The sequence below is a fragment of the Salminus brasiliensis genome, chromosome 15 (assembly GCF_030463535.1).
Source record: "Salminus brasiliensis chromosome 15, fSalBra1.hap2, whole genome shotgun sequence".
In the NCBI taxonomy this organism is placed as follows: Eukaryota; Metazoa; Chordata; class Actinopteri; order Characiformes; family Bryconidae; genus Salminus; species Salminus brasiliensis.
In genome coordinates, this window is record NC_132892.1 from 20,339,418 (window position 1) to 20,366,156 (window position 26,739).

At 40.2% G+C, this 26,739-nt stretch overlaps 1 protein-coding gene across 1 annotated transcript in view; it reads left to right on the forward strand.

Moving 5' to 3' along the window:
• The window catches only part of cckbra (cholecystokinin B receptor a), a 35,020-nt gene extending 9,477 nt beyond the window's left edge, over positions 1-25,543 (forward strand). The window contains exons 2-5 of the mRNA XM_072657422.1: positions 456-704; positions 13,201-13,462; positions 18,469-18,596; positions 21,020-25,543. Of these exons, the coding sequence (XP_072513523.1) occupies positions 456-704; positions 13,201-13,462; positions 18,469-18,596; positions 21,020-21,552 (1,172 nt within the window). The 3' untranslated portion in view covers positions 21,553-25,543. The remainder of the gene's footprint in view (positions 1-455; positions 705-13,200; positions 13,463-18,468; positions 18,597-21,019) is intronic.
• The last annotated feature ends 1,196 nt before the right edge of the window (positions 25,544-26,739 follow it).

The window sequence follows — 26,739 nt, forward strand, 5'->3', positions numbered from 1 at the left end:
CCAGAGAGTCCTATTGTATTGACAATACTTCTACAGGGACTAGACAAGCTGTGTGTGTTCAAATGCATTCATTTGAAGGGGTGTCCACAAACATTTGGACATATAGTGGACAGGAAACACTTGTTTATAATAATATTAATATATAATAATAATATATGCATTCTTTTGTGGGCCAACATAGAATTTCCAGACTTTCCAGCATAAGGAACTAAAAAAGCTTTGCATAGTGTCCTGTTGTCTTTATTCCCTCTGAAATTGCATGTGTGTCATTTAGCAAGAATTCTGCATGATGACTGATAAATAATCCAAACAATGTAAAGCAGTTGGAGTGAAATTAATGACTTCCTGGTTCATTGAATAATTTACGGAAGGCTCTTAATCAACTAATGCGTTGAGAGATTTACACTCCAATCCACTGAGTGCTATGGCTAAACCACTGGCTCTTCCTCCTTCAGAAATGGACTCGCTGCGGATCCTGCTCTACTCGCTTATCTTCCTCATCAGTGTCTTTGGCAACCTGCTGATTATCGTCGTGCTGATGGTCAACAAGCGAATGCGCACCGTCACCAACTCCTTCTTGCTCTCCCTGGCTGTCAGCGACCTTATGATGGCTGTCTTCTGTATGCCCTTCACGCTCATCCCAAACTTACTGGAGGACTTCATCTTTGGAGCAGTCATGTGCAAGACAGTCACTTATTTCATGGGTGAGGTGCTCTTTAATTTTTTTTATCTAAAAATCTTTCACCTTTGGCGGAAGGCACTTCTACCCTAGCTAAAACCTTGGTTCTTTAGAAAATAATTATTTCTATAAATAAGATGCGAGTGTGAAGAACCAGTTGAAAGAACCCACAAGTGATTTCTATACAAATCAGAGGCTTCTCCTAGAAAATCACTGTCAGGAACTATTTGCGATCTTCTGATTTCAAAGTGTAGGGGCACAATGTACTTCTTGACATTTAAAAAAAAGAAAAGATATGTATTTCAAACCTTTTTACGTGTCCTAGAAAGAGAACCTGGGGCTATAATAAGCTTCTTCTAATAAAGCTACTTCTTCTTAGAGTAGCTTCTCTGTGATTCTCCATTATGTATAATGACCTTACTAAAAGGAACAGATCCTTGTTACAGAAATTAGCCTGTGCTAATGCAACATAATGATGCACCTACAATGTGCCTAACTGTATAGCCTTGCCATTTTTTCAGTGAATACAATGTGTAGATAAATTTGAGATAAATAGCTGGAGCCCTTATGTATGATTGTGTCAGTAGTGCTTGTAAACAGGTTGCATCTGTAGTGTCAGTAAGTCACTACACTGACATCCGGTTTCAGCCTCCGGTTTCTCCACAGTGTTGTCCTTTAGGTGATCCTAGGTCAACAGGCTGGCCATCCTGAACTTTGACATATGTGACAATTCATCACAACCTTGGCCCTGTCCCATTACTCACACTTGCGCCCTTGTGTGTGGTTTGCGTTTGCCCGCTAAGTGTGCAAGATTGTCCCATTTCTTTACATTTCCCCAACAAGGGTGCTCACGAGCGCCCCCTATTAGCACTTAATAAGCCCCTCTCGCAGGTTCGCATCAGATCGCGCTTTTGTGAAAGGCACTTACCCATGATCCTCTGCGATCCAGTGACGCTCCTCATTTCAATGAAATGTAGAAAAAGAAGCTCTTTAAGAGTGAGTTGAATCTATGGCCCTTTTTAAATGGTTTTGAGGGAAATGTATCTGAAGTTTGGAGAAGCAACTCTGTTAACTTGCTATTTTGCTAATCATGTTTCATTATCCTTTAAATGCGTTTCTGCTGCAGCCAGACATGTATAAAGTACTAGAGACTCAGAGTTGGGTAAAAGTACAAGTGGTCTATCAAAAAAGTGACTTGAGCAGAAGTAGAAGTGTCTTTAAGCTCCGTACTTAAGTGGAAGTACTAAAGTATTCAGCATTTTTTGTACTTAAGTATTGCAAGTAGTTTATTCTAAAATGTACTACTTAAGTACTGAAAGTAAAAGTACAAGTATTGTGTTATGCAGTTATTACATAACTTATATATTATATATATATACATACATATATGTAGTATATGTGATATTATGCTCAGACTTAAGGACTGTCACAACTCATTTGGCATTTGACTGTAGAAGACAGAGTTCATGTACATAAGTATTCAATTAACTCTCTAAACAAACATGCCCAAGGCCACATACGAGTATTTGAACGTGGTGAAGATGGTGTTTCTTCTTGTGGTTCTTCCATATCTGAATAAACCAACAGAGCTCTAGCGTTAGTGTCCTCACTGCAGCGGTGGAGTGAGAGGAAGCATGGCCAATTCTGCTCTAAACTCTCCAATGCTGTAAACACTTAATGCCTCTTTTATAAAAGAGCACTTTCCAGAGAGGCTTAGGGCGATGATTGGGACAGGGCCCTTGACCTATGAAGTAACACTAATTGGCGTTTCTTGCTCGTGGGCTCCCCCCTACAGTGGGGAGGTGTTTTTGCACTTTGAGCCACCACTAAAGAACACATTTTTTCTGGATGAGCTGAGAGATCCAGAACCGTCACTGGAAGGCTGTAGAGTAATACTGCAGGACTTCTGGTTTTGCAGTATAACACAGTTCTCGTGAGCACTGTCCTGCTCACTTTACCAAAGTTACATAGTGCAGTTAGGAGTGTGCTAAGCCCAGGAGTAGCAATGACAGCTACGCTATGCTCCTTATTACAGTGGAGCATCAACATGATTTTGAAGCTGCTATTTTAAGGTAAAAATGCTACACAGCCTCATTTGTAGCTTGTTGATACCAGCAAATTATTGAAATTCTGTCAATTGAGTGTCATCCTGACTAAATAAAAACAACTATTTTATTAAAACTCTGCTTAAAATAAAAACAATACAAATATTTCATTTCATTAATAAGTGTCAGTGAGGCCTGGTGCACATATGCCCACCTTTAAGTGTAGAAAGGTCAAGATGCACTGCTGTTTTTCTGCTGTCGGCTGCATCTATGCTTGGGTTGCCAGCTATTCAACAACAAGATCAATTAGTAGAAGAGAGTTCATTACCCCTTAATGCAGAAAGGCTTCTTACACACCAAAATGTATTATTCAGTAAGTACATGGACTTTTGGGCCGCTGGCGGGCCACAGACTGTTTGAGGGGTTAGTTTATAATATTTTTACTGTATATGATCAAAGTGTGAAGCATTTTTGGGGGCCAAGTTACATTTAGACTGATACAAATATATGAATCATGATAGATGATTTATCGCTGCCGACAAACGCCCTGTCCACCAATCACTGCTCTCTCGAGTGACTACTGACAGCTAGCAGTTCTAACTGAACTCATTGTGTTTCCTCCTCACCTGTGGAGCTGTGTCTCCAAGATCAAACTCATTTAACCTGCATCTGCATGTGTGTAGAAGCTCTCCAAAAGTTTCATCTGGAAAGAACTCTTCTCCCTCCTTCTTTCACTCTTTGAAAAGCAGCATGAAGTGTTTACCCTGTGAGGCCCTGTCTGAAACCACTTATTTGCCCCTATGTAGTGAACTTTGCAGGTTGTAAAATAGTGGCACCTGCACCCAAGCAGTGCACGATCTGTCTGATCTAATGTCATTTAAATGTAGCAGACGGTTAGACAACTCTTTTTTAACTATGCTGCCAGTTTTTAAAGTAGTGTCTATGTAGGGAGTATGATGGGATTTGAGATGGTGCCAACAATCTCTTCTCAGAAAGAGTAAACTGTGCAGGGTAGTGGTAAAAGGACAAGGACAATGTTTCTTTGTGGAGATTAAATTTTAGGAGTGCTTCTGCACACAGCTTGTAGCTGTTTTAGAAAATCAGCTCCACAGTAGATATGAAAAGTGACGTTGCCTCCAGTCTGAGGTGGAAAAAATTTTGTCTTGTTTATTCGTGTTGAGTTCGGTGTTCGGTGTTGCTCAAGAACTCAGAAATCAGTTAGTAAATCAGTTAGTAGTGTGGTGTGCTTGCATGGCCAGGGAATCGAACCTCATGCTGCTACAGGAAGGGCGGTGTTGTTAACCACTACAGTACACAGCTTCAGTCAGTGCAGTTTCTGAGACTGGAGCACAAGCTTTTACTTCTATGGTAACTTTGTGATGAGTTACTGGCGTCTTGGTTCATCTTAAGGCTTGGAGAGCTAATCATACAAATTTCCTATGTCATCAACCTGCAACAATCCTCCTTTTACTACTGAAGAACTGAAGAGACCCCTGCTCGCCAATAATTATAGCAGTCATGCACATATGTCACATCCTCCTCACTGTTCACTGTTGCACTCTTTCAAGCAGATTTTCCTTACAACTCTAGTCACTCAAATCTTTCTCAATATAACTTTCATTATAAATCGGTAGGGTGAGCAGGTGGATGGTGCTCCCTGTTAGACCTCAATGCTCAATGGAGTGACAGGAGATTTGGGGGTCTCCCTAGTCACCAGTTCTGGAGTGGTGATTTCACAGTCAGGCTACTTGCAAGCTCCAGGTCCTCTTTCTTCTTATAATTCACAAATGTGCCCAGTGTAAGATCCTGAGCTGTCTCTGACTGTCAGATTCGAATCTGATCCACATGTCGCTTTATGGTTTGTCCCGCTTCAGTAAGCACTGTATAAGAGAGAGGGCCAGCGCTGGCTGTGATCACTGTTGGAATCCACTTAGGCCTGTAGCCATAGATAAGAACATGGCTGAGAAGCTTCTCTGTATCAAGGCAGGAGTAAATCAGAGGTCCGCCTTAACCGTTGTGCTGGCATCATCATCATCATCATCATCACCATCACTTCTGCTGGGGACAGATCAGTTGTGGTATATGGTGTGATCCAGTAGCAGGGAAAAAAGCATGACAGTCTGGTCTCCTTTCTGGATCTCGTGTCTCATTTTCTTCATTCTTTCCTTGAAGGTCAGAACAGCTGGCTTACTGAGCTGAGACATTCAAAGAAGGATGGAAAGGTGCAGACCTTTCATGTTAAGCACCATTTTTCATCATTACGGATTCATGTAGATGTCCATCCATTTTGAGTAGGCATCAACAATCATCAAGGATATCTTTCCAAGCAAATGTCCAGAATGTGGGTTCTTGACCAGGGTGTTTTTAAGGCCACTCTCAGGAGTGTAAGGGGGCAGCAACTGGACCTTTTCAATGCTTCAGTGTACCTGTCTTGCCACCTCTGGGTCTGACCGCACGTATGATCTGGCTAACAGTATGGCTCTGATGCAGAAGCTATGAGGTGAACAGAACTTGATTTCCTCCACTCCTAGTGAACAGCTTCCCTCGAGTGCTGATTTAGCAAGGCCAAGAGAGTTGACAAGCTTGGCAAGAAATTCCCGTAGTAGTTTAAGAGAGCCAAGTAGGCTTTTCGCTCTGAAATACTGGTGCATACGGAGGCCTGGAGAATAGGCTTCACTTTCTTCATGGGATGCAAGCCTTGTGCATTCATCTTGTGGCCTAAATACTCCACATCATCTTGTAGAACAAACAGACTGGTTTCCTTGGAAATGCAGACTGCATGTCAAAGCCCAGAATGTCATTTAAAGACTTTCCTTTCATTGCTTTTGGTAATATTCCCGGACATGGAGGCTTCCCCGAATTTCTCTTGGTATGTTCCCTCTCAGATACTGTTAGAACTCCTCATCCACCAGTGCCTGCTTGTACGCATGGCTCATTTCCAGCCTTAGGAAACTGCCTGTGTATGGACATTGCAGCGCACAGGTCCTCCAGTCGTGCTATTGGGTAGTGTTCCCAAGGCGCTGTTCTATTTACAGCGTGTTCGTAGTCATCACAGAGCCTTATGGAGCCATCTGGTTTGAGGATGGGGGACGTGGAAGCTGCCCACTCTTTACAGTACTTTACAGTACAGGTCTGATTATGTCCTCTTTTTCAATCTGTTTATTTCTTGAACTTTCTTTTTCTTGGATGGAAAAATATTCTGCATCTAGAGCTACATGCACTGTATTAGGTTTCCATGCTTTACTTGGCCCCAGTCTAATGTTGTTTTCATCTGACCACCCTCTCCATGTCATAGTTGAGGTCCTTGACCCATTGAGTTAATATTACCTAACTTTAGCCTCGTATGTCATCAAAACAAGACAATCAACCCGAAGAGACCCCTGCTGACCAATAAAGACTAATATGACAAGTGTCCGACACAATTCATATCTGTAACTTGGCTCTGTGTAGTTTTTTTCTGCCATCATTTTTTTTAGTCTAATTTAGACAGGCAGGACAGTGAGTGTGTTTACATGCACATAGTAATCAGATAACTGAAGAAACTCTGATTCTAAAGCTATTCAACAGAATCTACATAAGTGAGTAATCAGATTTCTATATAAATATGCAACTTGCACCTTTACTGTTGCATAGCAACTAACCAATAAACTCCAATAAAGATTGGTATGTGAAAAAAAATCAACCGCCTTGCTGCAGTTGTCTTATTAACCTAAGCTATGTTCACATTACAAGCCTCATTAATCAATTTAGATTTTTTCTGTAGATCAGATCTTTTCGGTTCACATTCATAAACCTAAGTGACCCTGAAACAGTACGCATACGCACAGTGATACATATATGCACGTCACCTCCGTCACCTGCCGATTCTGGCTAATGACGACAGCATGGGTACAAGCAAAAGGATGCATTAAGTCCGATCTGACTGTTCACAATCGGGTCCCATGCCCACAAATCGGATACATATTGGATCTAGGAGTATTCTTCCCCTCCTTCAGAAGTCAGATTTTACCCATGACTGTATCTGATGTCATTTGTAATGATGAGCATACAGTCCCACACCTAAGTGAATTTGTGATTAATAGTCTAGACGGACGATGTTAAAGCAGCATTATGCCAAAATTGCTCCCTCTATTGCTCCCCCTACAGACAGGAAGTGTGATTTCTGCTTTGAGCCAGCATTAAAGAACACATTCTACACTGTCATGACTGGCTAGGTCTGACTAGGAGGGATGAACACTCGCAATGCGATGCAAGAGAATTTATTAAACATAAACAGGGGGTAAACGTAAATGAAAAGGCAGCGAAGTTCAGGGCCAAATGAATAACCAAAACACAAACGTTAACGGTAAGTAACGTGGGCAAAAAACACACCTGAGGCTGGTGGGACCTACGGAGCTAGGCTTGAACGGGGGGAATGAGAAGGGTAGGCAGAACGAAAACACAAACCAGCAGGCAGAGCCTGGGGAAAACGAGGGACAACAAAACTGCGCTTGCCAGGCGCTACTCAATTTACGTGACGTAGAATAAAGATCAGCTGCAGAACCCAGAAGCAGAACCAGAACAGAGCTGAAACGTGGCACACCCCTAAACAGTACGATAAAGTTGATCGAGGAGAACGAGGAAATTTGACCGTGAGCTTGGATCAGATGGCAACGCACCAAGATCAGAGTATTCTAGGCAAAGGGTGTTCTCACGCTAGCTCCTTAAATACCACAGCCCCAGGTGAACCGAATCAACAGAACAAAGAACATAAATCAAACACACGTGAAACCAACTGAACCATGATGTGCAACATGAACCTGGATATCAACTTAAAAGTCTGTGATACAAAAAAAGAACATGAACGTCAAACTAAAAGTCTGTGAAACTTGACATGAACTAAACCTGAGTCCTGAGGAGAGCCTGCGGGCCGCGGACCGGGACCGCGGACCTGACATACACATGCATTTCTGAACAAGCTGAGAGATACAGAACTGTCACTGAAAGTGACAGAGGTATGTGGACTAAGTCTGAGCGGTAGAGTATTATTACAGGATTTTACACGAATATGACTTGGGTTACCGCTTCACCTGAGTTACATAGTGCAGTTAGCAGCATGCTGAAGCCGGAGTGGGAATTCTAGAGATGCTATTCTCTTTTATAAGAAAGTGGAGCATCACAACGATTCTGAAGCTGTTATTTTTAAGTAAAATTCTACATAATGTTGCTTTAATTGCAGTAATGGACTCCTAGATTGAGTTAGCCTCAGAATGCGCTAATATACAACCTACAAATTCTGAGGGATACTGATATCTGAAGATATCAATACTGACATCAGTCTGAGTTATCGGCTGTTTGCAGTCTTTTAATTATGGAATTATTGCTTCTTGGTAGACTGTCTATACACTTTTTAAAAAATCAATCTGGAGTTGGGGACCATGTGACTTTCTTAGCATCACTGTGGGACAGTAGTGGTCTAAAAACCTTAGGGAAAGTGATCTAGTACCACTTCAACAGCTATTAGATACTTCATTGTCTAGTGTGTACAGAAATATAGCTTTGATGTGAAAGGCACAGCAAATTGAGCCCTGAGGTCCCACAAATGTTCCGTCAGACTCAGATCTTAACAATATTTCTTTCATTCCGAACATGATCATAAAGGCCATAATGCTGAATAGATTGTACACAGTAGACAAGCCATATTGTTTCTTCTGCACACAGACCATTAACGTTTTTGATGAGGGTCCAGTTTGAATTCATTTTGTTTAGCAGTAAGTTGAATTTCAGACCCCTGGGCCAAATGAGGAATTCATTATGCAGTTAAAATCACTTTGAATACGGTATGTTTTTTTTTTGGTAGTGAGAAGAGGGGAATGATTGAATGGACTTTATAAACTAAGTTAGAGGAGATGCGCCATTACTTACGAGCACAAGCAAGAAAAGTGAGACGTAAGTGGAAGCTGCCTAGATGTTTTATTAGCTAAGACAAAAACAATCCCTTCGTAAACACACAGGGCCATTACGCCTCTGTTTCAATGCATCACCGAAAGACGATGTAGGCTAAACACAATTCATGTGCAGCTAATGTGAAGACACGGGCCATTGAACACCAGTAATTCTTGTAAGATTATAAATTGTTTCAATTTCGCTCATAGCCTGAGAGGGCGTAGGCTACCCTGCAAGTTCAAATCTTACAAGAGACAGCTGTTGCCGGCTTCTTATGTCTGCAGTGCCGCTGAGACTCCAGGATTTTAGCAACTTGGGATTCATTTGGACCAAATGTAACCTTTTAGATGCTGCAGTTATTGCTGGTGATAACAGTAGCGGCCGGTTATTTTATTTCTCACTAGTAGTTCATTAAAAGAAGCAGAGAAATGCTACTGAAAAGGCAGATCCTATACAGACCCTTTATTCCATACCTTCATTTCCTACCTGTGTAATGCTGATCCAGGTAGCAGTCGCAGTGTAAACAGCACATTCACTGCTGTCCTATGAAAATCATGTATCTCAGTTTCTGTCTGATTTTAGTTTAGCTGCTCTGTACACTGTGTGAATAATTCTGGATAAATGGATCAATAGAAATGCTCTAAAATTACTTCGAATATTTTTTTCTTTCTGCTGTAAAGTCATCATTTTGAAGATACATGTTTTTCTTTGTACAGGGAGGATCTGTATTAGCATCGACAGATACATACATAAATAATATCATATCTTAATTTCAACCCACAGTTCCCACATCAGCTCCATATGCATCACTAGTTTAGCGCATGTTTTACCATGCTTGTCATGTTTACTTAAGATTTAAATAAACGAAATGATTAGAAGTGCAGATTGTAAATCAAATATATGTAATCCTCAAGTACATTTGTATAATAAAAAAAGAAAACATAACAATTGTCAATTTTCACACTTTTAAAAAGAGTTCTGAATATTACCAAAATAATTACTTTAAGTAAAAGTGAATTTTTGTATTGTTGTGTAGAAAAATATACGACATAGAACTCTAGATGAAGTGATTTGTTTTGTAGGGATCTTCAGACATCCCTAACAACTGACAACTAAATTGTACTGTAGATTTAGAGCACTATATCTGTACTTTGTTCAATACTGTATATTCCATTCATGTTATAGATTCAGTTGTTAGTAAGTTTGATCACTTTAAATTACACTTAAAATAAAACATAAAACACAGTAAACACAGTAAAGTCTAATTCACAATTCTAATTCTCTTTAATAAACATTGCAGAGGCTGGGAACTTGATTAGCAGTTAATGCTATTTTTTTTAACCCTCCATATAACTACACAGGACCAGTCAAGAGGGTGGTGCACTATTCCACTGTGCAGGGTTGCTTGCAGAAACATCATGGAAGAGGCACGTGAAATAAACTTTTTTTTTTGCAACCTCGTCACAGAACTCAATATCTGAAGTGTGCTACAGGACATGTAGAGAAGCCATTTTGGAAAAAAGAATGCAATGGAAAATAGATTTTTATGGCAATAATCAGCAATGGGACATTCTTAGAAAAACGTTGCGTTGCACTGCATTTATTGGACACCTGGAAAGCATGGGGGTGTATCTATCATGTATTGGGGGGCAATATTGGTAGTACTTCAAGAAGCACCATGAACAACCTGAAGAGACATCACAGTCCCCTGACTTACACTTCATATAACTTTTGTGGAGTGACCTTAAACAAGCTGTCAATGCAAGACTACCCAATCATATCCCAGAACTAGACGACTCCTGCAAGGAAGATTGGGGAAAAAATATGTGGTTCTGAATATAATGGATATGAAGCTGCTTCTGTCAAGCATCCTGTGAAGAACCTTCTATTTATGAGTGTAAGGAACAGAAGCGAGGCCTAATATCAGGGTAAAAGTTATATTTCCACCCCAAGCTGACTTGGCATGAGGCCGGCTCCTGTTGGGTCACTCCTACAGTGCCATGTGTCAGCCTTGAGTCAGAGGAAAGCGTTCGGCTGCTTCACGGCAGAGAATGTTTTGTCACGTCCTACAGCTACGCTGGCATTTTCTTGCTGTGTCTTGGTTTATTTGGTTCACCTCTGCCGCATTAATCTGAGCCAAGCCTTGGGCTGCTTGGTTTCCATCAGCCACAAGCAATCGATGAACAGAACCATTACAACACCCTCAAGCCATTGATTTTTGTGTCTAATCTCTGAGGCCATGTCTGTTAATGTCTGCCCTTAAGGAGAAACATTGCCGCTAGAAACCTAAAGGCCATCAAAGTCATACTAAATGATGTTGGAATGCCCCCAGAGATGTGGGTTAAGGTCTTTTAAGTGTGGTCTACACCAGCCATTATTCTACCGCCTGTTTAACATGGCCCATGCTAACCATTCTTTGCACCTACTCTGAATTCTTTTTCAAAGGTGACTTTCAAACTAAAAAGGTACCATCAAATCCTTTTTTCCCCATTTCTTTTAAGAGCTGGTACCTTGGAATCTTGGAGTCTGGCCCTATTAGAATTAGAATTAGAACTCCTGCCTCCCTTTTAGTGGAGATAAGAAGTTTTCTGAATGGGAAATCAAAGCGAAAGTTGGAGACAATTTCAGCTGTGGTTGTGCCCGGCCATTGCTCTGCCTTTTCCTGAGGCTCTTCAAGCTTCACTACGTTTCTTCATGAAAGCCTCAGCTCATTCATGTGTCTTCTGGACTCAAGGGCAGCCTGATACACACACACACAAGCTCCAGGAGTTCATTTCCAAAGCTGTGGCTTCACATTGCTCAGGCACTTCAGAGGTGATTGAAAAGTGCATAAGTCAAACCCAGAAGTCCCAAGAGCTAAATCAATGGATGAAAAGACCATAGCCTGCAATAATAAAGGGCTGCAAAAGAAGGCTTTTCGGTGTCGATAAAAACAAATAAATGTATTCCCACACGCCAGCAATTATTTATGAAGAAAGAAGAAAGAATGCACAGAAGAGCTTCTATAGAAAATCCATTTGAAAATATTGCAGGACTATAAAGTCATTAGCTTAGGTGCGACTCTTCATCTGAGTGGGTAAACAGCTAATTTACTTGACTAAGCTCTACTCTTTTATTAACACATTTCTTAAGTAGTTTTAGTATCCTCATAACCGTGGCCATGGTCTGAATAAGAAAGAGGGAAAATCCTGTAGACACCTATTAAAAGAAACCATAACTGGTAAACAAGTAGGCATATTTATTTATTCATTTATTTACTTATTTGTGCATTTTATTGTATTTATTTATTTATTTATCCCCCATTTATTTATTTATTATTGACTTTTCACACCAACCAGCCCTACAGGACAGCTGAGCAAGCCCTCCGCACGGCATACATATTCATATATGCAAAGGTTCTTCGGCTGCTGCTCTCAATCCTGTGGCATATACCAAAGCCCGCTATTTCTCAGTGAGAAAAAATTAAAGCCACGGAACACTGAGCCCCTTGTCAAAAACAGTGAATCACAGTGTATCAAAGATTAGGGAGATTTTTATTTATGTATTTTTTTAGAAATGGATATTCTTAAAATGGTACGATGGGCTCTTTGGCATAATGCCACATGAAAACACCTTAAACTACCATTGGATAGTTTTAGTATAATCACTGTTCTTTTTACTATAAAGAGTAAAAAAGAAGGGAGACCCTGCTATGAGTTTGTCTGGACAGAGGTTTGATATTAATCAGCAGAATCAAGCAGATGATGTTCTCTGAAAAATAAAGGATGATGCCACAAAATAAATACTTTTGGTTTGCCTAAAAATACACATAAAGGCCACCAAACCCCCCAGAGAGGGTTAAGGTCTTTTAAGTGTGTTCTACGCCAGCCATTATTCTACCGCCTGTTTAAAGAAGGGAGACCCTGCTATGAGTTTGTGTGGCCAGAATTGTGATATTATTGGGCTGTATCAAGCAGTTGAAAAGAAACCTAAAGTCATGCTAAATTACATTTATGGTGTGGCCAGTGTAGTGTTAGGAGTCTTGCCCAAGCACTCTTATTGGTGTAGCGTAGCATAGTCAACGAGACTGGGAATTGAAACCCAGCCTCCCACATGGAGTGGCAGCTCAGTGGCAGGTAGTGGTGTTATCTTTTGTGCCACACCAACCACCATAAATGATGCTGGAATGCTTCTGTAGAGATGTGGGTTAAGGTCTTTAAAGTGCAGCCTACACCAGCCATTATTCTGTAAATTGGTTTAGAACTTTTACACAGGTCCTTTAAAGCTTTAACAGGTTCTTCACACTCACACGTCTCTTTTTCAGACAGATTAATCAGTGGTTCCTCTATACTCTAAGCAGACTGGGTCTTATATACCATTGAAAAGGGCTCCTTGACATGTAACAATGGTGGAACCCTTTCTTGTGGTATTTAGAACCAGTTAAGTAAAGTCCTTCAGTTAAAAATAGCTTATTTTAAGGCTTCATAGTATATTGTTTTCGGCACCGTGTCTCTACATCTCTATCAATCACAACCCTCAAACTTCCATCTCACCTCTCACAATTCTCCACAGGTATCTCGGTGAGCATTTCTACCTTCAGCCTGGTTGCCATAGCAATCGAGAGGTACAGTGCCATCTGCAACCCGCTGACATCCCGGGCCTGGCAGACCCGCTCGCATGCCTACAAAGTCATCGCTGGTACCTGGGTGTTGTCTGTGGGCATCATGATACCGTATCCCGTTTTCAGCACGCTGGTGTCCTTCAACAAGCCCAACAATACTACTGCTAACATGTGCCGCCTAGACTGGCCCGTTAGCCAAGTGGAGCAGGTCTGGTGAGTTTGAATTGTGTCATTGAGCTTAGCCTCGAGTTAATGACTGATGAATAAGCCTTTGCACTAAAACGAAATGAAAAATAAACAGTTTTGCTAACACAGATGTGCAAATGCACACACACAGCTCGCCTAGTCCCAGTACACAAGCCTATTAGCACCATGTCTAATGCCAGGCATAGGCTAGAGGGGTATCCAGCATTAAGCCGTGGAGCAGTGGAACTTCCAGTGTTTCCTGGAATAATGGTCGGTGCTCCGTCCAGTACTTTTGGGATGAGTTGGGAAGTTGGGGATGAGGTAGGGTGGTGATTATTCAACATCCTGACCTCACTAAAAAGAGTGTCGCTGTAAGAAGCATGTACTGATGTACTTCATCCTCTTAACCTTTGTGTGTGATTAAGGGAGACCCAGATATCTAGGTGGGTATTTGTGTAATGTCTTTTTTCGGATGTTAAAAGCTGATGAAATAACATAGCCTCCAGCAGTGCCTGTAGAGAAAATGAAGAAAAGTGAAGCCTTATCACAGAACTTATACAATTTGCCAGTCATTCTTGTCTTATTTTAAAGGTTCCCTCCACGCTCTGAATGCCTCACTAGTTAAGTCTGTCAAAAACCTACCCCAAGCTAGGACAAGACGGAGAAGCAGACCAATTAAACCTATCTTTGGCATCTTTTCACATTTTCTGAGGGCAGGAGATACAGACCTTCCACCCAACCTGAATCTCATGTCGCCCTTTCAGACCCCTTTCCTTTTGTGTAATGTAGAAAGTGTGGGGAGGGGGGTCAGAGAGACCCCTAGGTCTCACAGGTTTGAGTAATTAGCTGGCATGCTGAAGAGACAGAGCTCTTAAGGTTGTCATACCAATACCTTTAATGATTATAGCCAGGAAACTGTTAATGTGCACCCCTTGCTGTGTGCAAAATGATAATACTGACCTTCTAGATGAAATGTCTTCTACTTTAGGGGAAGGGAGTTTAATGGTGTTGAATTTTCCCAGTTCTTCTACCTGTGATTTAAATGAAGTAAGAATGTACAAGCCTGACTTTTCAAGCATGTAATGTAGCACTTCAGTTTAATAATGATCTTGGGTTGTTTTGATAAAAGTTCAGAGTAACCTTTTTAGTGAAAGTTCTTCTCAAACCCCACTTGCACAGTTTTCACAAAGATCCTGACATTCACCAGTGTTTTCTTATTTGGGATTCGTTCAGTTTACGAGGACCGTGAAATCCGTCATTATGCATTATGCAAACAAAGGACATGCGTGAACCATGCAGAGACTACTCAGAAAGGGGAGAAGAGAGCTAGAGAACCAGCCACTGAACCCTAAATGGCTAGGCCGACCAAACCTGACTAACCAGCATGAAAGAGGGTCACCTAGCTGGAGCAAGAGTCGGGGGTAAAACCAGGGAGCAAGCGAAAGCGCCTTGCCAATACCTTGCGGTACCAAGGGGCTGACAGTTATAAACACATCAGTAATCTGACAGACATTTCTCAATAACAAATTTAAAAACTGAGATTTGGGAGTGTGAAGAACCTTTAAATTGAGAACCTCAAATAAAGTAAGATACCATATTCTTTCTAAAAACTTTCTTCACAAACCCCTGATGCATTTTCAAAACATTTATGTTAATTCATGTGTTAACACATGATTAGGTAATTCCAAATAACATGATTACATTTTCAAAGATATTTTGATGGTAAAAATGTTGTATCATGATATTTAAAGACATTGTAATGATACACAAAATTTAAAGCACTGTATTTATTTATATTTGACCTGTATACTTAAACTAGTATTGAGTCAGCAGAGACTTTTCTGCACTATGCTCTGAGCTCAGCACTCGACAAGGCTGCTCCATAACTTTCTGTGGTGGGACACTTCATGGCTGAGTTGCTGTGGTTCTTAAACACTTCCACTTTTCAAGAATACCACTCAATGTTGATGGTGGAATATATAGAAGTGAAAACATTTCACCAACTGGCTATTACAGTAGCTCACTGGAATTCTGTAAACCACCCATCCTTTTACAAATGTTTGCAAAGGCAGACTTTACTCACCTGTGACAGCGGGACTAAATAAAACACCTGGATTCAATGATTAAGAGGTTTGTCCCAATACCTCTGCCCATATAGTCCAAGTATGATCACTAATGTCAGACCATGAATGTTAGAGCTAGGCCTTCAGTTAATAAAAAAACAAAAACTCACCTCTATGATAATGTTAATTTCTTCTGGCATGCAAAGTTTCAAGTAGTATGTAAATGCTTGGCTATCACTTGTGCACATCAATCTTTTGGCTGTTGAGATTAAAAACAGCCTTTTGGAGTTTTCAGCAGACACAAAGAGAATGTTTAGTGTGTATTTATGAGTTTTACAGTGCCTCTTCCAGTAATAACTGAAAATCCAGCTGACCCGTGGCTCATATTGCTACAGTGACGTATCTCATAGTTTTAGAAGGCCTAGAGCAGGGGTCACCAATCCTGTCTGTGAAGACCAAGTGTGGCTACAGGTTTTCATTGCAATCAAGCAGAAGCACATCTGATTTCAGTGGTTTAATCAGTTGATCTTCAAACAATTGATTGGTTAGATGAGATCTGATCAACTTGCTTGGTTGGATTGATAACCTACTGACACACTGACTGGAGATACGATCAGCTACCCCTTGTATAGATTGACGTTTTCCTCACACAATTTGTCCCTCGCAATGGAAATGAAAACTTAATGGGTAATTGGTAGGGCTGTGAGTGTGAGAACCTTTAAATTGCTAAAGAACCTTTTACATAGTACTTAATGGGACCAACAATGGCTCTTCTATGGCATCACTAAAAACTTTCTTTTTAAGAGTCTTGCAAAAGTAAAATAGTTAGCTGGCTGGGCTACATTGGCCCAGGTACTACTTTGATTAGACATTTTTGGTTCAGAGCAGAGTTTACACAGCATGTATGATGTTTGCTAACAAGCATACAAGGGTTCTGTTAACCCTTCACTGCAGAAAGGCGTATTACACACTAAGGCTGTATTACTCAGACTTCTGTAGAAACTGGTGGGGCTATTCTTTGGGAATAGAAGTGTGTAGTAACACGTTTGGCCTGCTGGAGGGCCATAGGCTGGTTAAGGGGTTCATTAAGTTTACTAAAAATATTTGGGATTATTATTTTTTTAGCTTCCAGAAATCCTTAGTTCTGTCCTGATGACCTGGAAGTCCCTGAACATTTACTTTATCTTTACTGGTAATTAATAAAATAGCAGTTATTACAACCACATTTCCAATCATATTAAAATCTCACATCTCTAAAAATTGAAAAAAGTTTCTTAAATGAAATCCACATTAGCATTTTGAACCCCATCATCTTCATGTAAATACAAAAACCAAAGACAGTGGAGTTATAAAGTTTTGATGTGGTAATAAATTTACCCATAATTATAACATCCCTAATTATAGAAGGAGCTATTAAAAGTTAATGGCCAGACACAGGATGTTTTACAGACATTTATTGGAATGACCTTAATTTTCCCGAACTTTTACAGTGTATCAATGACACTGTGTTGATTCTGAAATGTAGCAAGAAAGCCTGCTAGCACTTAATGATACTTGAAAAAACAAATGAAAATGAAGCTCCCAGACCTATTTCTCAAGCCACTTCCCAAAGCTAAGACTGGACTTAGGAGTGTTTGCTTGGTTAAATGGTTATTCAGATTCGGAAGGAAACCCTATCATACAAGGTTCCTTAAAAATATCTTTATATATAGAACCAAAACAGGTTCAATTATTGCTTATTGTTAAAATTTTCTTTGTTTAGTACTATACAGAACACTTTTTGTGGCTCACATGGGTGGGTTCCAGTTGGACACGAGCTGTACATGTGTTGTTACTGCAAATGGGCCCCATCGTTACAGCCCACCTTAATCTCACATGAACCTCAAATGGTCCTCATCGTTACACCCCACCCCGTTACACATGAATCGCACATGGGGCCTATATGAGACCCATGTGCAGTATATACAGCCCAGATTGGGCCCCTGTTTAAGCCCTCCTGGTGCCATCAATTGAACCTGGTGGACATCCATATGTGGGTCCAACATGGAACTCAAAACTTTCTGGTACCTAGTTGGGCTAACCATATAGGCCCCATATGGGCATGTTATCTGGAGAGTGTATGGTGGTCCCCCTCTTTCTGTTTTACAGTGATTCTGAAAAGCAGCAAGAAAGCATGCAAGCACAGAGCTTTAAGATCATACTTAACGATCCTGCAAAAATACAAGAAAGTAAAGCTTCCGGACCACTGGCGAGTATCTCCCAGAACCATCGCTCAAGCTACTTCCTGAAGCCTGTTTGAGACCCCAGTTATTTTTAATTTTCTTTTGCTTTGATTAAATTTGAAAGCCACGTATGGGACAGGATGACGAGCATCTTTGATACTAAATAAATGCAACACTGAAGGGTGCCACTATCACAAAGGTGTCTGAGAGATGAAAAAGATCAGCGCAAAAGGGCTGGCGGAAGATGCTTTCAGGCAGCACTCCCACGCTGTCATTTGAATAATAACACAATGAAATAATAACATCAACTCACTTTGAATTTTTTTAACACGCCAATCCTGATTTTGCCTTGGTCCAGCAGATGTTCTGACTGATCTTTTCCCTCCTCTGTTCTCCTCTCATAGGATGTCCGCTGTTTAATGCTAATTCACTGTAAGCTGCTGCGCTGGTTGGTTTTGTAGTGTTCCCTTGGGACCAGTGTGTTTGCTTATCTGTGCAAATTCAGCGCTCGAGGTTGAGGGTTACACTAATTTAAGAAATCATTAAAAGCCCTTTGCAGTCAGTAAATGAACACATTAGGTTTCATCACTCCCTGCGTTGTCAGGCAGGCACTGTATCTGATAATTGCTTGAGTTTGACTTACCTTAAGAGCTCAGTGCAATGTTTAGGCCTATTGATTCAGCACTTTTTCATTTTGTTTATGCCTCCTCTCTCTTTCTTTCTATCTGTCTTTATGTGTCTCTCTCAGGTATGTTCTGCTGCTGTTAATTCTATTCTTCATCCCTGGTGGGGTGATGTCCATTGCTTATGGCCTCATCTCCAGGGAGCTCTACCGAGGGATCCAGTTTGAGATGGAGCAGAAGAAAGACAGTAGTGGTGAGAATGAGACCGATTGCTTCTTTTAAAGACTTCTTCAACATCAATAGCAATAAGCCCAAAAGCCCCAAGTAGTTGCCTTTATTGATTAAAGACTTTTCATACAGTATGTCCAACAGACAGTTCTGAAGCCCAATGTCGTGCCCTGAAACGAATCTCTCATTACAAATCATTACAGAGCAGTACTTAGTTTTAGTGCTGAAGTAAGCAGATATTTAATTTATTGGCCACTCTGTCAAATATGTATTTGATTAATCAGTTAAAGCTCTAAAAGTGGTTGACTGGTTTCTTACACTTTCTAGAAACAATACAGTGGAGCTTTGTCCAACAATGAGACGTATATTCAACTCATTTAATTGAGAAACACAGAGCATTAGGTGGAAAGGTTCATGAAAGGGCCCATATCACCTCTCTTTATCCCTGAAACAGGCTGTTTTTGTTACCGTGCCTTTAAGACCGATATATGTAAATGAGCTGTATTCCACCCTGTTTTTATCCAAAAACATGTCAACCTACAAACTGCTGTAGGTTGAATATGCTGATAAACGTAATATGGTTGGTTTCATGACATTTTTGTAAGTATGTTTTTATTGTTTTCCAAAAATAAGAGAAAGAATAAACAAACACATTGACGCACCACGATGAGGTTGGGGAAATAAAATATATTTTAAATGAAATAAAATAAAATAATGGTCAAGAAAAAAAAGTGGGGGCAAAAAAGGAGGGTTGGGGGTCGTTCATTACATTACAAAAACAATTCATTCAAAATATGCCATCCTATACTATTGGGATGAGTTAGGGTCATTCAACATCCACTAAATCTAGTAGAAAACTGGACAATTACTCCAACAAAAGCAAGATAAACTATTTTTGTTTATTCTCTTCATTCTGAATAAACTATAAATTAAAAAAATAAAAGCATTAGCAATGTGGTGTCCCAAAACTTTAGTCCAAATAGTTTACATTTTTGCTGCTACAGATAGATAATGACAGCCATGTCCTGTTAAAGGTAAAGGTAAACACGTCCTTTTTTTGAACATCAACCAATTAAGGTAAACCTTTTAAGGTGTTTGATGTCTAAAGGTGTGTAATGGGTTCCTTGAGCCATAGAAGGACCTCTTTTGATTTCCCAAGGAAGCCTTTTTTAATAAAATAGATCTATGACTATGAAGAACCTTTTAAAAGGTTTAAAGAACTTTTGCTTGATGGAAATATTCTTTACCAATTTAAAGGCACGCTATACAAAAATAGGAACTTCAGGAGACCTGTATTAGCTGTGTAATACCTTTTAATATCTATTAACTACAGACATTAAACAAACAGCACAGTCCTTCTTGGATTCTGTTTCCTGATTAGTCAATCCTGACAGCCAGGGCAGCTTTTTTTGTATAAAACCTTCTTGTGTGCTGAGCACTCGATCCAGAGCTCTTAGTCCTAGTCTTGCTGGGTATCAGGGGAAGCTGCCGAAAGGCGTATTGGCTGAGCTTTTGTCTCTAAGGCCCAGTTCCAAACACTTTATTCGTTGGCTCAGGACTCCCACAAAGAAGGGGTAAAAAGCATTGCTTTGGTGCTGAGTGCTGTTAAGGATAGCCCTGCTGTGCTGTACTGTATGTGTGTAGGCTTGTTGGGTCGCTAAGGGTGATGCAGCAGTACATGCAGTGGTTGGGGACAGGGGGTTGTCACTTTGGAAAGATCATAGTGGAATAGCTGCACAGTCTTTACCCTGGAGCAATCTTTTCACAGTCAGACTGGACTTAAATCACATATGAATAGCTTCTGATGCACTGCAAATACGCCTGAGCTGGTGTATATTTGCTGAAGTCTATTTGCTGGTGAAGACGTCATTGCGTATATATGTACTTACCCTCGTGTATGATTATGAGCCTGTATTTCAGCTTATCTAGTAAGGCATCTAGAGAAGTTATCTAGTTTCTAAGAATTGTTAACAACACATTGTCATTGTCATATTAGTGCCTCACAACCTCATAACCTCAACACCATTTGAAAATGCTTGCTAGCCCTTTAAGAGTGAACCGAAAAATGAACTATAAATATACTAGTATTCAGAAATTTGGTATCAGCATTTAAAGGGTTTGGAATGAATGTTTTCTTAATAAAATGCCAATAAATACATGTGCAAAATGTTTAAGAAAGAAAGAAATGAGAATAAATACTTGAACTATGATGTGAAATGTCAAATTCCCTTTGATTTGCTGTTTAATGAATATATTTGATGTATAAATGTTATATATTATAAATTAAATGAACCATGTTTAGACATTTCTGACAAAAATGATTCATATGAGAATTAATTGCAAATTTGTGTAATGTAGTCCAAAATACAATCCAAAATCGTGTCTAAGTTTCATAATGGCACCTTAATAAATTCCCCTCACCAACTGTGTGCTGATTTCTGTTCATAGCACTGACGAACGGAATGAATGGCACTATATCCCACGGCCATGATGATGGCGATGGCTGCTACATCCAGGTGCCCAAGAAGGCTCCTGCAATGGAGCTGTCCACCCTCAGCACCTCAGCCCCCTCCAAGACGGACCGGCCACGTAGCAACACCTCGGAAGCCAAACTACTTGCCAAGAAGCGTGTGATCCGCATGCTAATCATCATCGTGGTCATGTTCTTCGTCTGCTGGATGCCACTCTATGCAGCCAACACCTGGAAGGCCTTCGACCAGCTCTCAGCAATGCAAGCCCTCTCCGGAGCTCCCATCTCCTTTATCCAGCTTCTGTCGTACACCTCCGCTTGCGTCAACCCTATTATCTACTGCTTCATGAACAAGCGCTTCAGAAAGGCTCTGCTGGCCACCTTCGCCTGCTGCAGCCTGCCGTGTCGTCGTCTCAGGAGGAGGGAAGGCGACGAGGACCCGACTGGGGTCACTGCAGCATCTATGTCAAAATTTAGCTACACTACTGTCAGCACAGTGGGGCCTTGCTAACTCGGCGGGGGCTCATCCGGGATCATTACGGCAAGGCTTGCTTGTTCAACACCCTGTTTCGTTTTGAGATTTGTCAGTGGTGGTGTTGTGCTTTCAGTCTTTATAGCATGCATTGTCTGGTGATTGTCTGCTTTTAGACTTTCTGTGTTGTATGTAGCATTAAGTAGTCGTGTTTCCAATAGTTTTGGCTGCCAAAAAGTGACAAGCAGCATGATTGAGGATGTCCAAGGTATCAGCATTCATACGACAAGAACTGCTCATCACACTGAACGTCACAAAAGACTAAGGAAAAAAGAATTATCTACCAATCACACACTGTGCTGCGTAGGAAAATCATGTAAATACTCTATGCGCTATTCCTGCTGTGTTGTTATATCGTTCAATGCATGATACAATCTATGAATAGATTTTGAAGTCAGCTATGTAATGGCTACACAATGGTACTGATTTTATTGTTTAGCATGTATGATTGGTGTTGTTTCCTTCATCATTTGTTTTTTAACCCGGAGCCCTTAAACATGTAAATGAATTGCATGGAGATCATTCAGAATACAATTTGGGACAACTGGCCCAGGAAATGATTTTATTCCAACCCAATCATCAAAGAAATAGACAAACCTCTGGGAGCATGTGGATACTTCATAAATGAGAGTTTCTTAGTAATTCAAATGAGTTGGACGTAAAAGTAAGTTTGGTAAATAGGAATAATAAGGGCCTCTTCTTCTACTGGACATTGTTTTGGCCTGGGATCAGGCCAATCTCAGTCCTGGAGAACCTCCACTTTTAAAATTAAGTAAAAGAGGTACAGAAAGGTTTCTTTGGGGTGATGATGTACAAGAACCACTAAAGAAACTTTCAATCAGTCATGTTTTACTGGAAATGAGATGTATGAGGGTTAAATACTCTTCTTGTGTTACTAGGAACATGTGCATGTTGCTAACTTTATTCGCAGCTATTGCTTACCTGCACATACAAGAGATATGGTGCCATCCTATGACAATACGGATAACTTACAGATACCTTAAGTGGACAGATGGGAGTAATACATTTAAATGGTAATTTCTAAAATAATTAATTCTACCATTGTAACCAAGTACCACCTTTTTAGATATAACATTTAAAATGTAATAAAAAATAAAAAAGACCAGAGAATTAACTTTTTTTTTTTTCTTAAATTGCACATTTAATCTGAGGACCATACATAAACATTTATTTATAAGAGCATTTGAACTGTAGAATTGTGGCGTTTTGACGTTTACACCTTAAAAGCATCTCATCTAAACTTTGCTCAGTGATCTGAAGGCATGTTAATTAGTAAGTACTATAAACATTATTTGGTAACTTTTAATGAAACCAATATGTAACTTTTCTATATGGATGAAAATGCAGAACTGAAATGAGGGTGTGGGGTAGAGCCTGACTCCTTCCATCCTGTGTTGACGCCCTGAATTGCTAGATTCTGTACATCAAATTATTAGACTACACAGTTCCTCAAGGAAATATGTGCCTTATCCACATGTCTATGTCTTTGATACATATCTCCCAGCTCATTGTTATAGAAGTTTAGTGCTCTGTGAAATCAATTCAGCTGCTTAAACAGAGGACAGAGAGGGAACCTAGCTTAAGTCCTTGTCCAATCCATTATAATCCACTGTTCTACACTGCCGTTCCGCATCAGAAGCAGTGACTCTTTTTTACAAGGTCTGACTTGAGCAATTTTGCTTTGGGGCAAAATAAAACACAAGAAGGATAATAAACTGCGGAAGGATGTTCTCTTCCACGACCCTGGTGGCACCCTCAAAGTCCACACAATGGAAATGCATATAGCGTGCCCAAAAAAAGCAAGACGGACAATTTGCTTATGTATGGTGCTTTAATTACTTTCTTCCTCATTGCACAAGCTGAGGAGGCACCTGGGACAGAGGCTTTCTCGCAATGCCTCAAAGCCTTTCCTTGAATACATGAAAGGTAATACCAGCCCTTGTTTATAGTGAGCTTAAAGCGTGCAGGGAGCCCTTTTTAAAGTCCTGTATGTTGAGACATGAAAGATATGGATTCTCCTTGGTCTGCATTTTTAATTGATGAAAAGATTTGACTGCACTGCGCCACTGCAGTGTTTCATTCCAACATCATACCTGACTTTTGAAGACAAATCTAATTTGGAACTGATTTCACTGAATCCTGAATCCTAAATGGAAGAAAAGGATTCTTTGGAACGATGGCATAGAATGACCACTTTTGTTTCCCTTAAAGAACATTTCGGCCAGGAACGCATATTACACTGGGTCCCACAACTCTAACAATTCTACCAAAATGTGCAATTAATACATTTTTAGGGCCCTTGTTAGTCACAGGCCCTTAGAATCATAATGCTCCCCCCCTACAGTGCAACTGCTTTCAGCATAGGGTTCTTCCAATCTCAGTTCAAACCTCTCAGTTTAAAGATGCATTAGTGCAATTGTTCTCAAATTGGTCCTTAGAGACCCCCAGATGTCCTAGATATTCATACAAAGCAAACATTTGGAGGTCCTTAAAGATAGGTTTAAAAACCACAGTGGTTTGAAAGTGGTTCTCAAACTAGTCTCTTTAGGATGCTCTAGATGATCCAGATTTGTGCTCCAACTTGAAACACTAAATATGTATAATCTAGGGGTCCCTGGGAGTCTGAGAATCACTGCTTTAGGGAACTAAAAGTGGCTCTATTTTGAGAGTGGTTCTCAAACCATTCCTCAGGGACCACCAGACACTCCACATTGTGGCTCTATACCAATTCCCAACACATTGGATTAACCAAAAATGTGAACTGTCATAACTCTAAGGACCACTTTTCAGCACCTTTAGAACTGCATGATAAGAACCATTTGAGGACCAGGCTACCGTTGTATTGCTATATTACAGTTGAGATCTGCAGTGTATTAAAATACATTGGGAAACGGTTAATGGCACATTATTAAAAGATCAGTGTGAACCATCTTGACCACAGTTATTTACATTTGTTGGATCAAAGCCTTATCTGAAATGGTTATTGGTCAGGATGCTCACACTACCTGTTTGGGCATTTAATGAAAGCTTGGAGGACTCATTTGCCTATTGCAGCCGATCAGTTTTACTATTCCATCCCTCTCTATTTTCCTCCCACTTTTGCACTTGCACACATACATAATCAGATGGAACCCAGCAGATCTGGACCAGACTCTTTTATCCCTTGCTATGCTGTGCACTAAGCTCACCCTTTACAGCCCCTACTTTTTAGCCCCTACTATCCCACTCTCTTTTTTCCCCTCCAATTCTCACACACAGTCAGTCAGTCCTCTCTCTCTCTGTCTGCCTTTTGATGGACCACCGTTGTGTATTGTGAGTAAACAACAAGTGTTGCTTCTCAGCATACTAGGTGGAGTTGTATCTTCAGAAATGCTGGTGTCATGTCTTGTGATAAATCAAAGTTCCTTCCAGCCCTCAGAGAGCTTTCTCCAGCGTTTTGAATGCTGACTAACACCCCAGTCTGGTCATCCATTCCACTCTACTAAGACAAATATAAACTCAGTTTCCAAGACTACGGATCCTTCCTTTCAAGAAGGCCTTGAAGGAGATCAAAATTAGCTTAAAGTAACGGATGTAGGGTCAAACTGAACTAGACAGTACCTGTGTAAAACATTACAAGATGGACAATTAGAAACGTCATAGCTAAAGAGAGTGTTTGTGCTAATTCAGGCTAAATCTGTGGTTTTGGAGATCTTCACTATAAGTTCACACTGTATTCAATGCTATAAAAAGTGTATTAATTTAAATTGTATTATCACCCTAGTGATCCCAGACTAGTCAATAGTCTTATAAACAAAAGGTTCTTTAAAGTAAACTGTTCCTGGCTTGGATATACACTCCTAAACAAAGGAGCCAATGAAGGTTACTTTGCAGAATGCCATAGAAGAACCACTTTGTATTCCCTTAAAAACTGGATTGTTGTCTATAGAGAAAATACATCTCAATAAAATTTGAAAAATGTGCAATTTGATAATGTAAAGGTTCTAGGAAAAAAACAATCACATTGGAATAGAACCTTTACATGACATAAATGTGTTTAAGACCTTTTGATGGCTCATCACATTCACAAATCTCTTTAACATTTTTTTTTTGGAGGAACCAAATGTGGTTTGTCGTTGGCATCACTGAAAGATCTCTTTGTGAACAGTTTTAGGTAACAAAAACTTGAATTGGTGTAGAACTTTATTGGTGTAGAACTTTATGTGATGGTTCTTTAAACTGGTACTCATTTACAAAATTAGTTATTTAAAGAATCATCCACTAAGAGGTTCTCTAGTGGTTCTTCTGTGCCACTGCTCAACAAACGTTTTAAGAGTGCACAGTTCTGGAAGAAATGGTGTAGAACTTTGACCTTTTATTCAAGTTCTTTCCCATCTCATTTACAAAAAAAATTGCTTCTTGAAAGAATTGTCCATTGAAAGGTTCTTTAGATAAGTGTTTTTTCTTTAAAGAAAGGCTGTAGAATAACCACTTCCCAGAGGATCCTTCCAATGGACACCTCTGTCAAAGAACTGTCTATTGAAAGGTGGTGCTTCTACGGCCACACTTTAAAGAAGTCTTTCTGGGATTTGTTCGTGATTAATAAGCATCTAATCTGATGATTGTTCACCTGTGCTCCATCCCACAAGACATCCATGTATGATTGTTTTGCAAATGCAGATGTACATAAGCAATATCTTAAAAGGGTCATCTCTGTAGTTGCTCTGTGGTCGTATTCTTAGCTAATGGCTTACACATATTTGACTCAATGACATTTTCCAAACTCCCTAACCCAGACTTTCCCACCCAGCTTACTGGAGCTACACAACACCAAAACTCCAAAAGAAAACCTAGTGACCTCTTCTTAGAACGTGCATTGACGAAATGATAGACGCAGTGATATTGCAATACAGTGGGCATTCATCTCTATCTAGAGTGCTCTGCTTTTATTAACCCATACCATTCATGTAGCCTACTGTTGCCTATTACTATTGACAGTTTACTGTGTATGTGCCTTTGCAAGTGTGCTCCAATATGACAGGCGTTTAGAAGTGTGCTATTAAGATGGTGCTTAACCATTCATATTGAAGCGTGAGTGAACGCTGAGTGAACTGCTTGGTTAAGCAGCTTTCGGCACAATATATGGGCAACGTCTGGAACGAAGAG